The sequence below is a fragment of the Camelina sativa genome, chromosome 20 (genome assembly GCF_030686135.1).
Source record: "Camelina sativa cultivar CO46 ecotype springtype chromosome 20, ASM3068613v1".
In the NCBI taxonomy this organism is placed as follows: domain Eukaryota; kingdom Viridiplantae; phylum Streptophyta; class Magnoliopsida; order Brassicales; family Brassicaceae; genus Camelina; species Camelina sativa.
Window position 1 is genome coordinate 10774434 of NC_141899.1, and position 12433 is coordinate 10786866.

At 34.8% G+C, this 12433-nt stretch overlaps 3 protein-coding genes across 6 annotated transcripts; 1 reads left to right on the forward strand and 2 right to left on the reverse strand.

Annotated features, from left to right (window-relative positions):
* Positions 1–48: 48 nt before the first annotated feature.
* LOC104772418 (putative F-box/kelch-repeat protein At3g24610) lies at positions 49–1467 on the reverse strand. Its single transcript, XM_010497037.2, has one exon. The coding sequence runs from the start codon at positions 1398–1400 to the stop codon at positions 126–128; it is 1275 nt and encodes a 424-aa protein (XP_010495339.1). The 5' UTR covers positions 1401–1467; the 3' UTR covers positions 49–125.
* Positions 1468–5648: 4181 nt separating this feature from the next.
* On the forward strand, positions 5649–9896 carry LOC104770487 (cytochrome P450 71B14-like). 3 transcript variants are annotated; one of them, XM_010494918.3, is made up of 4 exons: positions 5675–6001; positions 7756–7793; positions 8229–9106; positions 9196–9896. In XM_010494918.3, exons 3-4 carry the CDS (start codon positions 8237–8239, stop codon positions 9808–9810), a joined length of 1485 nt encoding a protein of 494 aa, XP_010493220.2. In that variant the 5' UTR covers positions 5675–6001; positions 7756–7793; positions 8229–8236; the 3' UTR covers positions 9811–9896. The 3 variants fall into 3 exon arrangements, with proteins under 3 accessions (XP_010493219.2, XP_010493220.2, XP_019097815.2); XM_010494917.3 differs by lacking the exon at positions 7756–7793 and having other exon boundaries at positions 5649–6001; XM_019242270.2 differs by lacking the exon at positions 5675–6001 and having other exon boundaries at positions 7660–7793.
* Positions 9897–9922: 26 nt separating this feature from the next.
* On the reverse strand, positions 9923–12392 carry LOC104770489 (F-box/WD-40 repeat-containing protein At5g21040). 2 transcript variants are annotated; one of them, XM_087505044.1, is made up of 2 exons: positions 12256–12392; positions 9923–12015 (listed from the first exon to the last, which is right to left on the reverse strand). In XM_087505044.1, exon 2 carries the CDS (start codon positions 11927–11929, stop codon positions 10307–10309), a length of 1623 nt encoding a protein of 540 aa, XP_087361170.1. In that variant the 5' UTR covers positions 11930–12015; positions 12256–12392; the 3' UTR covers positions 9923–10306. The 2 variants fall into 2 exon arrangements, with proteins under 2 accessions (XP_087361170.1, XP_087361171.1); XM_087505045.1 differs by having other exon boundaries at positions 9923–12006; positions 12256–12385.
* Between the last annotated feature and the right edge of the window lie 41 nt (positions 12393–12433).

Sequence of the window (12433 nt, forward strand, 5' to 3'; positions counted from 1 at the left end):
TACTATTGTTAACCGGAAGTTAATGGTGTCTTTATCTTCAGTTTCAGAGAGTATAACGGTCAAATTAAATTTGTGAGAAGCTCAAAAATAAAACAGTAGAAGAAAAGGCCAAACAGCTTGATAATTCAGAGAGTTACAGAAACAGAATACAAAACCTTATAACGCTCTAAGAAAGGAACACGGGTCATGACAGCATTAGACCATTCAATGTTGCCCCAAACATCTCCTCCTTGGCGTCTCTCCAAAGAGATCTCTGCACACCAAATCTCAAGACGATCCCTCTCAATGACGTCCCAGAAGAGCATAATGTTCCCACCAGAGTTGCTCAGTCTAGCCCCTGGAAGTAAATCTTCCAACTCGAGGCTTATAACAAACGGGTTCTTCGTTTGGGGGGTTATACCATGCTTGATCTTATCTTGCTCCCACTGTTGACGTAAATGCTCACCAAAGTGGACCACTCTGGAACGAAACAGAGTCCTTTTGAGAGAGCCCAAACCCTTGACCTCCTTTGTATCCATCATCCCTTCTGGCTCACGCAAATCAAACTCATCTGGCTCAAACCAATATATACTCCCGTTCACATTAAGACAGTAGACCAAATTATCAATCATACACCAGTCCCTTCGGTTTCCCTTCACTTGACCACGATTCCCACAGCCCCATAGACCTTGCCTCGGGGAGTAGTAATAGGTTCTAACCGTTCCATCCACTACGTAAACCTTTTGATCCCTCACCACACTGTCGTGTATATTTTTATTGCCTTCTTTCCTTGTCGGCATCGACGGCATGGGCGGCAAAGTATCCCAAGTCTGAGTCTTTGGGTCGAACACCTCTCCCCACTTGTTAGGGTCAAATCTACGGCAGCCTCCTAACACGTAAATCTTCCCATCTACGACTTGAGCAGCTGCGTAAGCTCGAGCCACTCCCAGTCCCATGCAAGGTACGGGGCGCCACCTGTGAGTCAGACAATCCAAGAGCCAGACATCTGAAGTGCGCTTCTTCCCGTTTCTCATTCCACCGATCACATAGATGCTCCAATCCAGCACCACCACTGATGATGCTTCCGGAGGCTGAGAGGGGAGCGAAGGGATCGGAATCAGATCAGAGGCGTCTAGGGTTTTTCTACGTCGGAGTATATACCAACGTGGATTTGGGTCAGGAGGAGGGGTGAGTAAGCATACGTAGATGTATGTTTCGGTGCGATCCATCAACGATCGGATCTTGTAGAGATCAGACGACGCCACTAGAGAGTGATAACTCTTGGAGGCGACAGATAAGGCGGCGAGGTCCATTCTCGAGACACGAGCTAGGCAGTTCAGCGTCACATCTTGTGTCAAACACGCTTCCGGAGACGCCTCTTCCTTCCTCTGTTCCTGCGTTGGCTCTTCGGATTTGGACATGGGCTCAAAGCTTTGTTATGTTTTGTTTTTCTTCCGGAGTATTCCAATTTTGTTCATCTTTTTTGTTTTCTTTTTTCTTGTTTAATCCATTGTAAGACTTTGAAAATTCAGTTAGAAGTTAGCGAACCTTTGTAGAATATCTTGCACTTTGAAAAATCTTTCATCTAAATCTACTTTTTGCTATTGGTATACACTTTTGCATTACATTTTTAGTATATTTCATAATTGTGGACATTATTATCCCTGGTAATGTAATGTAACTAAAGGGTTTTTACATTTTTTTAAAAATCCTCTATATATTAATAGAGAAACACATTTGCAAAACAAGCTGATGTGTCAACGTTACATAGCTTATGACATTTTTTATCAATCAACCCACAAAACATCAATTATTATTATTATTTTTTTTTCAACCAAACAATAAATTAACTAAAAAGTGACTCCCAAGTTGGTTGCCCAAATTGGAGAAGAGGAGTTTACAAAAGAGAGTTCTGAAGTTAAAGATCTAGAAGAGCAGGCCAGGCAGTCTGCTCGTACGTTTGACGTTCTTGGAATTTGAGTCAAAGTGAAGGATGAGAAGGATGATCGTAGGGTGTGGAAATCTTCCAGTAGATGCGAGAAGGCTGGCCAATCATCGGGTGCCTGCACCATTACCACCAAATCGGAGCTATCAGACTCAAAAATAGGACAATCGATCCTCACCGCCCGAAGAGATTCCATAACTCATGTATTTACAGCTTTTTACAGCTTTTTGCCATTGTATTTATTTATTTTAAAAAACCCATAAAAACATAAACCCTAAACGATACACTCATTAGCTCTCACCTATAAATACCTTCTTCTTTTCACTAAAATATCTAACACCAGAGCAACCAAAAAACTCCAAAATTTTAGCAAAACTTCATCTACAATTTTCACATGAAATAAGACTCAAGTTGAAGGTGCACCTAAACAGCCACCACGAAAATCATGTGCCAGTGGACGGTAAGATTTATTTTTATGCTTTAATTATTTTTATGCTATATTCTAGTTATACTAATAAAATTCGATCTTACATATGAACATGTTCCAAAAGATGTACTGTACATAGCAATTGATTAGACTCATAAGATGAAGATATTATTTCAGTACTTATTCAAAGAAGACAGACTCACAAAAGTCAAAGGAATAGAATCAAAATAAGCCATGACAACTAGTAAACTAATACTGTTCTAGATGAGTTATGTCATAATGTATTAAGAAACAGGAATAAGCACAATAATGTGATTTGCAAAATTCAATTAATATATTTATTTCATTCATATAATTTATATTTTATTTCATATTAATTTCAAAATTCATCAAACACAACTATTTTCATCATCTACATATTAGCCTTATACACCAAAAACATAACAAGTAAAACTCACAAAATATAAAGTCCATAAATAATAATTTGATTCTGTCTACCAATATTTTTTTTCTCGGCCAATGTATCATATACTAGAAAATAAAAATAAAAAGGAAAAAAAGTTATCTTTTAAAAAATATTTTATGGTAACAACTGTGTTATTATTCTGTTTTAACAACCTACATGTTTATTGTTGTATTTTAAAAAAATAAAGTAATTTCCTGATTAAAAGATATTCTAAACGAGTATGATATATGTTCCCTTTTAATTCCAAAACAATGCTACATTTAAGGATTAATTTTCCTATAGTATATAAATGCAAAGAAAACAAAAAAAAAATTCAAATCCAAAGGGAATATTCGTTACCTAAGTTAGTCCTAATGCCCTAAAAAAAAGCAATAATATCAAATTAGTAAAATTATTTTTTTGTTTCCAATTTAGATGTCAATAAGCGTATTCTTTGATTAAAGATGTAAATAAGGTATGACGTGATATTGTATTATTCTTGAAAAGTGATTAAATGCACAAATTTTAATATTAAGTTTTAATAAAAATTAATCAAGTAAAGAAATCAAAAGTAATGACTTACCGAAAAGGAAAAATATATACAAAACTTAATCCTAGGTTCGAATCAAAAAAGGAATAACATCTAAACATATTTAATATGAGTAAACTAATTTCGCCTAATAATCCAAAAATATAATCCTAATACAAGATTTTATATCAACAAATTGCTTAATACTAGGAGGGAGGTGAATTATGAAAAAGTAAAACCCTCATAGAAATTAATACCCCTATATATGTTTTTTTTTCCTATCACCTACATTTCCACCATTTCACCAAGCAAATATATTCCAAGTTTCAAAGGGTAGCTTTTATTTTCTCATGGGTTCTTTCAATAATGTTTATGATTTGAAATAAAGGTGAAAAATAAAGGTGAGACTATGGATCTACAATATTGCATCATAAAATACTTTTATGAAATAAAGAAATTATATTTTCCCATTGTAGATACAAACGATAATACAAATGTAGAAGACAATACATTTTCTACACAAAATAAGAAAAAAAATGTTAAAGAATATTTGTATGTCAAATACATTAATAACAAAGACAAATTATATGATATAATTTAAAGTTAAACATTTTCATGCGCGACGTGCGGGTCATGTACCTAGTTTTATTGTATTCTGCTCTCTCTCTCTTTTAACTATTACTATCTAGGTTTAGGGATTTATGAAATTGGTAATGAACTACTTTTAATTAAAAAAAGTTCCCTAATGTAAGTATGTAACTATTACCCCTCTTTCTTTTATCTTTCTAGTCATTAATGTAATTATGATTAAAAAGTTATATATATTTACAATAAATTATGATTACAGTTTTTTTCTTTTTAAGATGCATTTTGCTATATTTTAGGTGAATAAATTATATATTATCCATTTTTAGCTAAACATGTGTTCATTGACAAGTGAATGGTAAATTATGGTTTAGTTTATGGATACTTATTTAGTTAGTTATTAACTTATTATTAAAAATTATTTGTTCATTTTTATATAATATATTATGATTATAACTTTTCTACATTTTAAGATGTATATTGATATATATTTTTTTGAATTATATATTATACACTGTCCATTTTTAGTTGAACATTTGCTCAGTAATAAAGAATGACCAGTTACTTCAGTAATAATGAATGACCAGTTACAATAAGTTGTGTTTAATGTAACTGGTCATCCACTTATTAGTGAACAAATGTTTAACTTTTTAGTTGAACTTTTTTTTTATGAAATAATTTTTGGCCATTACAAAATGTAGAAATACTTGAATAATACCACTCAATAAATTTTACTATTGTTTTGCATCAAAACATTTTTGTTTTTTTGTTTTTTGGTGAACATCCAAGCATATCCACCAATAAATAACCACATGGATATATAATCAAGGTGTTCAAGTCTATATATATCCATGTGGTCATTTAATGTAACTGGTCATCTACTTATTAGTAAACAAATGTTCAACTAAAAATAGACAGTGTATAATATACTAATTCAAAATAAAAAAAATATAGCAATATACATTTTAAAATGTAGAAAAAAATATAGCAATATACATTTTAAAATGTAGAAAAAATATAATATAATCATATTATATTGTATAAAAATGAACAGATAAATTTTTTATAATAACTAGCTAAAATTGTTACAAAAAATAAAAGAATAAAAAAATAGTTTCTTGAAAAGGAGAAGAGAGACAGAGAGAGAGAGAGGTGAGATGTGTTTAGTTTGGTGAGGGAGTAATATGTAATTTTGAAGGGGAAAAGTATAGGAGTAGCACAACGTAGGTGTGGATACAAATTTCTCTTAAGATTATAATGATATATTCAACTATATCGTTGCACTACTAACCAATCAGAAAACAGATGTAAAAAAGTAATGTTACAAGTGGCAATAATGCAATATTTTCATAGAAAACTACAAGATGAATTGAGTGGACTTTTGTGCAAGTAAAAAGATTTGTGTGGACATTTATTTCAAAAGAAACTTATCCGCAATGCATTCCACGAAGCCATATACATGGAAGCAAACCACGCAGAAACATCTCCTATATATGTTGTCTCTTATCAATGATCACAATCCAAAAATAAATTAATATATATATATAAATTGAGTGGACTTTTGTCAATTACAACAAGAATTGAGCGGACTTTTGTGCGAGTAAAAAAGATTTGTGTGTGGACATTTATTTCAAAAAAAACTTATCCGTAATGTATTTCAAAAATAAATTTATATATATAAAAAATAACCCAAGACTGAAAAATATTTAACAAAGTAACGTTTGACCAAACATTATCTATTTACTACAGGATTTTTAGTAAATTCTGGTCCATTATACCCTTTCACCTTCTTCTTCTTTCCTCTTTTTTCTTTCTTTTTTCTCGCCGACAAATCTTTTTTTTTTTCTGCTTCTCCCTTCTCTCTCCTCTCAGCTACTGAAACCCATTTCTTTTGGGTTAGCCAACCCCCAATTTCTATTTTTTGCATGATCCACATCAGTTTCTACCGCTCCCTCTCACTGGATCTCTACAACCGATCTTGTTCCCAATTGTGGGAATCTATCTGTTTCTCGAAAGCCCAAAATTTTCTTTCATTGGTTCTCTTCTTGCTCATATCGGATCTCAATTTCTACCACAGAATATCCAGTTTCTGTAAGTTTTGATTTCCTTCATATAATATTTTATGATGCAGCAATACCTTTGTTTTAAACTTGCTGCATTTTTGATTAGCACTCTATTTTGAAATATTGTTTATGTCAACATGCTTTTCTGTTCGAAAGCACGTTAGGTTTTTTTTTACAAATTTTAAGTTGTTCTTCTAGATGACAAGTTACTTTTATTTGATACATGTCATTTCACAAATTACCATGATTTCTTTCGAAAATATCTTGCTATTTTATAAAATTGCATGATTTTCCTGTTATATATCTTGCTATTTTACAGAATTACATGATTTTCCAACAACTATACACAGTCAACAAAAACACTATAGCCACTATCACCATCAACATTATTTTATCAACACCACCACCATTGCCCACCACTACGACAGTGATATCCACCACATCCATCAGATCTCTAACCTCCTCCATGTTTTTTGTATTTACCACCGCCATCATCGTCAACTTTGTACCCACCATAATAGTTTCTCTAAAGCTTACTATTTTCTTTTTTACTGGTTCATCGGTTCACCGCATCAGATCTGTAACATCATCCATTCTTTCATATTCGCCACCGTCATCTTAATAACCACCACATAGTTATTATTTCTCCCTCCGCTTCATTTTGTAAAAACCATGATATAAAAGGGATATTTTAGTATTTAACCTATTTCATAAAACTTTATTTGCCTAAAGTTTCTGACACAACGTTATTCTCTTTATTTTAAAAAAAATCTATAGTCATCTACTAATATTACTCTAATTTTTTAATAATAACTAGCTAAAAGTGTTACCAAAAATAAAAGAATAAAAAAAGAGTCTCTTAAAAAGGAGAAGAGAGAGAGAGGTGAGATGTGTTTAGTTGGGTGAGGGAGAAATATGTAATTTTGAAGGGGAAAAGTATAGGAGTAGTACAAAGTAGGTGTGGATGTAAATTTCTCTTAAGATTATAATGATATATTCAATCATAGCATTACTAACCAATCAGGAAACAAACAGACGTAAAAAAGTAATGTTACAAGTGGCAATAATGCAATCTTTTCGTAGAAAATTACAACAAGAATTGAGTGGACTTTTGTGCGAGTAAAAAAGATTTGTGTGGACATTTATTTCAAAAGAAACTTATCCGCAATGCATTCCACGAAGCCACATACATGGAAGCAAACCACACTGCCACATCTCCTATATACGTCGTGTCTTATCATTGATCACAATCCAAAAATAAATTAATATATAGATACATATATATATATATATATATACAATCTTTTCGTAGAAAATTACAACAAGAATTGAGTGGACTTTTGTGCGAGTAAAAAAGATTTGTTTGTGGACATTTATTTCAAAAGAAATTTTTTTGCAATGCATTCCACGAAGCCACATACATGGAAGCAAACTATGCAGCCACATCTCCTATATACGTCGTGTCTTATCAATGATCACAATTCAAAAGTAAATTTATCTATATATATACAATCTTTTCGTAGAAGATTACAACAAGAATTGAGTGGACTTTTGTACGAGTAAAAAAGATTTGTGTGTGAACTTTTATTTCAAAAGATTCTTATCCGCAATGCATTCCACGCAGCCACATACATGGAAGCAAACCACGCAGCCACATCTCATATATATGTCGTCTCTTAGCAATTATCACAATCCAAAAATAAATTAATATATATACAATACTAATTCCACTTCTTCTTCTCCCTCGCCCCATACTGTAAACTTTTCCGCCACAAATGTCAGGTTTAAAGTAATTTGTGGATCTCTACATCAAGTTTAAGGTAATTTGTGGATCTCTCTCGCTCTGTCTCTCTCCAGATGTTTTTGATGATATTCTCATATATATACAAATATTATTTTATTTATTAGTAACTGTTTTTTATAATCATTCAATTTAGGAGTGTATATATTCTTCTCTAAGCTTAGAGAGTGAGTACTCTTCATTGTTATAGTCTTATACTCTAATATCAAAATATTATGTGAAACTAAAAAGTAGTGCTAGGCAAAATATATAAGGACTCTTCTTTTACTTTATTGCCTTGATTAATAGTTAGGGTGCTTTGGTGATTTTAGGTAGTGCAGTTCTATATTTTCAATGTATTTATCTTGTTTTTTCTGTTGTGTGGTTAATCGTCCACTTGACATGCTATGCTGTTTATATTTATCTTAAGGTTATCAAATATTGACTTTTATATAAACTATCCCTTTTTGTATAGGAAACAAAATGAGTTTTTGGTATATCATTATTGCAATCGTATTCTTTGCATCACTCATTGCGAAGAGCACGAAAAAGACAAAGAACAATCTGCCACCCGGACCACCTAGACTTCCTATAATTGGTAACTTGTACCAGTTGGGAACGAAACCTCAACGTTCGATGTTCAAATTATCTGAAAAATATGGGTCTCTAATGTCCCTAAAGTTTGGATATGTCTCTGCTGTTGTGGCGTCAACTCCCGACACAGTGAAAGATGTCTTAAAAACGTTTGATGCCGAGTGTTGTTCGAGACCTTACATGACCTATCCTGCAAGAATTACATACAATTTAAAAGATCTTGCATTTTCTTTCTATAGTAAATATTGGAGAGAAGTACGAAAGATGACGGTTGTTGAACTCTACACAGCAAAAAGGGTAAAATCATTTCAACATATAAGGCAAGAAGAAGTTGCCTCTTTTGTCCAATTCATGATACAATCTGCTTCATTGGAGAGACCGGTCAACTTGAATCGCAAGTTAGTGAAACTCTCTGGGAGTGTGATTTGTAAAGTTGGATTTGGGATATGTCTAGAAGGAAGCAAACTGAAGAATGCTTATGAGGAAGTCATTCAAGGAGCCATGGAGGTGCTAGGGAGCTTCGCAGCAGCGGATTACTTCCCAGTTGTTGGTAAAATCATTGATAGGATCACAGGGTTACACAGCAAATGTGAGAAGGTTTTTAAGGCATTGGATTCATTTTTTGATCAATCTATACAACAACTAGAGGATCCTAGTAATAAAGATGATATCATTGACTTGCTCCTTAAGATGGAACGGGGAGAGACTGGACTTGGAGAATTTCAACTTACCCGAGACAACACCAAAGGGATTTTGTTGGTAAGTAAATGTATAACCTCTCTTTCAATAAATGTTTTCTTCACATGTTGCAAAAAAAAATTAAAATTTTGTGTCTTTAATTATTTCAGAATGTTCTTATTGCTGGAGCAGACACTTCTGGCCACACTTTGACATGGGCGATGACACATTTAATTACAAACCCAAGAGTTCTAAAGAAAGCGCAAGCTGAGGTCAGAGAAGTGATCAAAAACAAAGACACTATCACAGAAGAAGATATAGAACGACTCGAGTATTTGAAAATGGTTATCAAAGAAACACTAAGGATAAACCCACTTGTGCCACTTCTAATACCAAGAGAGGCTTCAAAAGATATAAAAATCGGAGGTTATGACATTCCAAAGAAAACGTGGATCTATGTCAACATATGGGCTGTTCATAGGAATCCAAACGTTTGGAAAGATCCAGAAGCTTTCATCCCGGAGAGGTTTATGGATAGCGAGATTGACTATAGAGGTCTAAACTTTGAGCTCTTGCCATTTGCTAGCGGAAGGAGAATGTGCCCAGGTTTAGGAATGGGTATGGCTTTGGTACATGTGACTCTCATCAATCTTCTCTACCGTTTTGATTGGAAACTTCCAGAAGGAATGGAGGTAAAAGATGTTGATCTTGAAGAATCATATGGACTTGTTAGTCCTAAGAAAACTCCGCTTCAGCTTATCCCTGTCCTTACCCAATGGTCTTGACTTTAGTTTTTTATTTCATAGTACAAAATAAATAATGTGAAAATCTTATATAATTACCATATTAAGGAAATGTTTGTTCAATCCAATAATGTTTGTTCAATCCGATATCTTGTAGCGTAAAGACAACCTTTTTTGGGACTATTACTACCGAATCAAATGACGGAAACAAAAAGTCGGGTACAAAATTTTACTACGACTAGAGCTTAGCAGTAATTCATAGTTGTCGAGTGCTCGTGAGCTCCAAAACCGTATTTCAACCCCATGAACTTATCCAAACAAATATAGTAGCAACTCTCTTTTTTCATAACGAACTTGTTATATAAAATATAGTTTCCGAAACACATGAAACAAAAAAAACAAGTAAAGCTAAGAGCCAATTTACTCATTTTCCACCAAATCATAAGACCCAACTCTGTTACTTAGCTTAAAGCCAACATGTGCCAAGGTTATAAAATTTGCTTTACTGAATTTATCGAAGAAAATCGAATCATATTGCTTAGGCCTTCGCCTTCCCGCTTGCTCTTCGTTTACTATGCCAGGCTCGGTTCCTGTCGCCATTGATGGGGTTCTTATGAGCAGCAATGGAGCATTGGTCAGGCCTTCCACTCTTTGCATTCATCTCCATTTGCACTCTCCTTCGTCTCATCCTGTTCTCAAGCCTCATTCCTTTAAGGGCTCGAGCCCTTCGCTCTGTCTCCAACGCTTGTGTGAAGTTCCATATCCGGACTATGCCTTCTTCACCTCCACACACTATACGGTCACAACCCACATCCACAGAGAACAAGTTTGATCCGAACCCGTGCAGCATTCTTTGTGGCGGTTCCACCGTACTCGAAGAAACTCTTTTGGAATAACCATGACAGTTAGTCTTCAACAGCTTCCTGACATCGATAAGTGCAAGTTTACCGTCACCAGATGCTGATACAAGCCAGGGAAACTCAAAAGAAAGAGAGTAGACAGGACTAGTGTGAGGCATCCACTGAGATATGAGTACAACGCTTGTTTCACTACCGTATCTTCTGATTTCAAACATTTTAATCCCTCCATCTTCTCCACCAGTAAACAGGAAATTCCCAGTATGGCTTCTTGCCAGAGAGTAAGTGGTACCCTCATGAGCATCATGGATGATTGCCAGTGGAGTCTCACTGCCAATGTCCCAAATATATACATCAGAGCCTGACGTGCTAGCGAGGCTGGTTTCATGAGGTGTGAGTCCCCAAACCCAATCACTATGCCTCAGGGTTTTGACACAGTTCATTGAAGATCGATCCCATACACGAACAGACATGTCCCAGGAACCGCTAAAGATATTTTTCATATCCAGGGCAAGAGATGTAATGGGACCTTCATGTCCCCATAGCCGAAACTCGGTCTTCTCTTTGTGAAAACCAGTGAGATCAAACAAATTCCGGAGACCATCCAGTGATTTCCAGCAATGAATAAACCCATCAGTACCGCCAGCAACCAACAGCTTTGTGTCAGCGGAAACAGCCCTAATTGTGCAACCGAGTGGTTTAGACGCTGCAATAGACAAACCTTCTTCCAAGTCCCACATCCGAACAATGGAATCATATCCAGAAGTGAAAACGAGCTTGGCAGAAGCTAAGAGAAAAACAGTCCGGACTGCTTCAGTGTGACCATAGAGGGTATCAATACTATAACGTCCTAAAAACGTCCAACTCCTAAATTCCCTTTCAACAAACAGCTCTTTCCATGATCTCTCATTAGAAAATCCTGAACTTGCAGCCCCTAAAACTAGAGGGAGTCCCCATCTCTCACGATAGAACTCCTTCCAAGCGTGATGCTCAGATGCTAACCTATGCAGACAAGTTGAAACACAGGACACTAAACCTAACTCCTTCGGGTCAAGACAACTAAGAATCTCAGATATCAATGCGTGAGGCAAATCAATAATGGTAGTAGACAAATCCTTGTCAGCGAGCAACTGTTTGGAGCCACTGGGCAATAAAGTTACCTTCTTTTTCTGACAAGACAACTTCACACTCGGAATCTCAACAGACCCATTCTCAATTCTCAGATTCAGAGAATCAGACTCACTTCTTTCTTCGTTCGAAATCTCTCCAATATTCGATGAATCAATCCCAACTTCAAATGCCATGAAATAGCCAGCCAGCGTCTGATTGCAGCCCGGAACACCCAAAGCAAAAAAGAGCTTCTCACGAATCCTAACCGGATCTGTAAAATCTACAAATAAAAATTCAGCTACAGCTTGAAGAACAAAAAAAAAACGAGAAAAACCATTCATCAATTCAACGAAACCAAATAAAAATTCAATTTTGTAGCCTTAAACATCATACAACGAAGCAAAAAACGAAGAGATTCGTAAATTGTTTAGCTAAAACGAAACAAAGGAACAGAAGAAATCCCTAGAAACAGAGATGAAACCCTAATAAAAAACAACAAGAGTCGAGACCAAGTTCGTACCTTTAGTAAATCAAAGCAAAGCTAATCGTAACAGAGGAGAAATTTTTCGCCGAGAGATTACGTAGCCCTAATTCCCCATTGATGAAAATGAAACTAAAGATGGAGAACCAACCACCAAGCAATTGAATGTTTTTTTTTTTGTTTCCTGGTCCCGGGACGGTGCTATATTAACCGTCGG

What these genes read in the sequence shown, in the direction of transcription:
- LOC104772418 (XM_010497037.2), bottom strand. Translation starts at nt 1,400, where the DNA reads ATGTCCAAATCCGAAGAGCCAACGCAGGAACAGAGGAAGGAAGAGGCG.
- LOC104770487 (XM_010494917.3), top strand. Translation starts at nt 8,237, where the DNA reads ATGAGTTTTTGGTATATCATTATTGCAATCGTATTCTTTGCATCACTC. An exon ending in ACACCAAAGGGATTTTGTTG is followed by an intron (nt 9,107 to 9,195) that starts GTAAGTAAATGT and finishes TAATTATTTCAG; the next exon opens with AATGTTCTTATTGCTGGAGC.
- LOC104770489 (XM_087505044.1), bottom strand. Translation starts at nt 11,929, where the DNA reads ATGGCATTTGAAGTTGGGATTGATTCATCGAATATTGGAGAGATTTCG.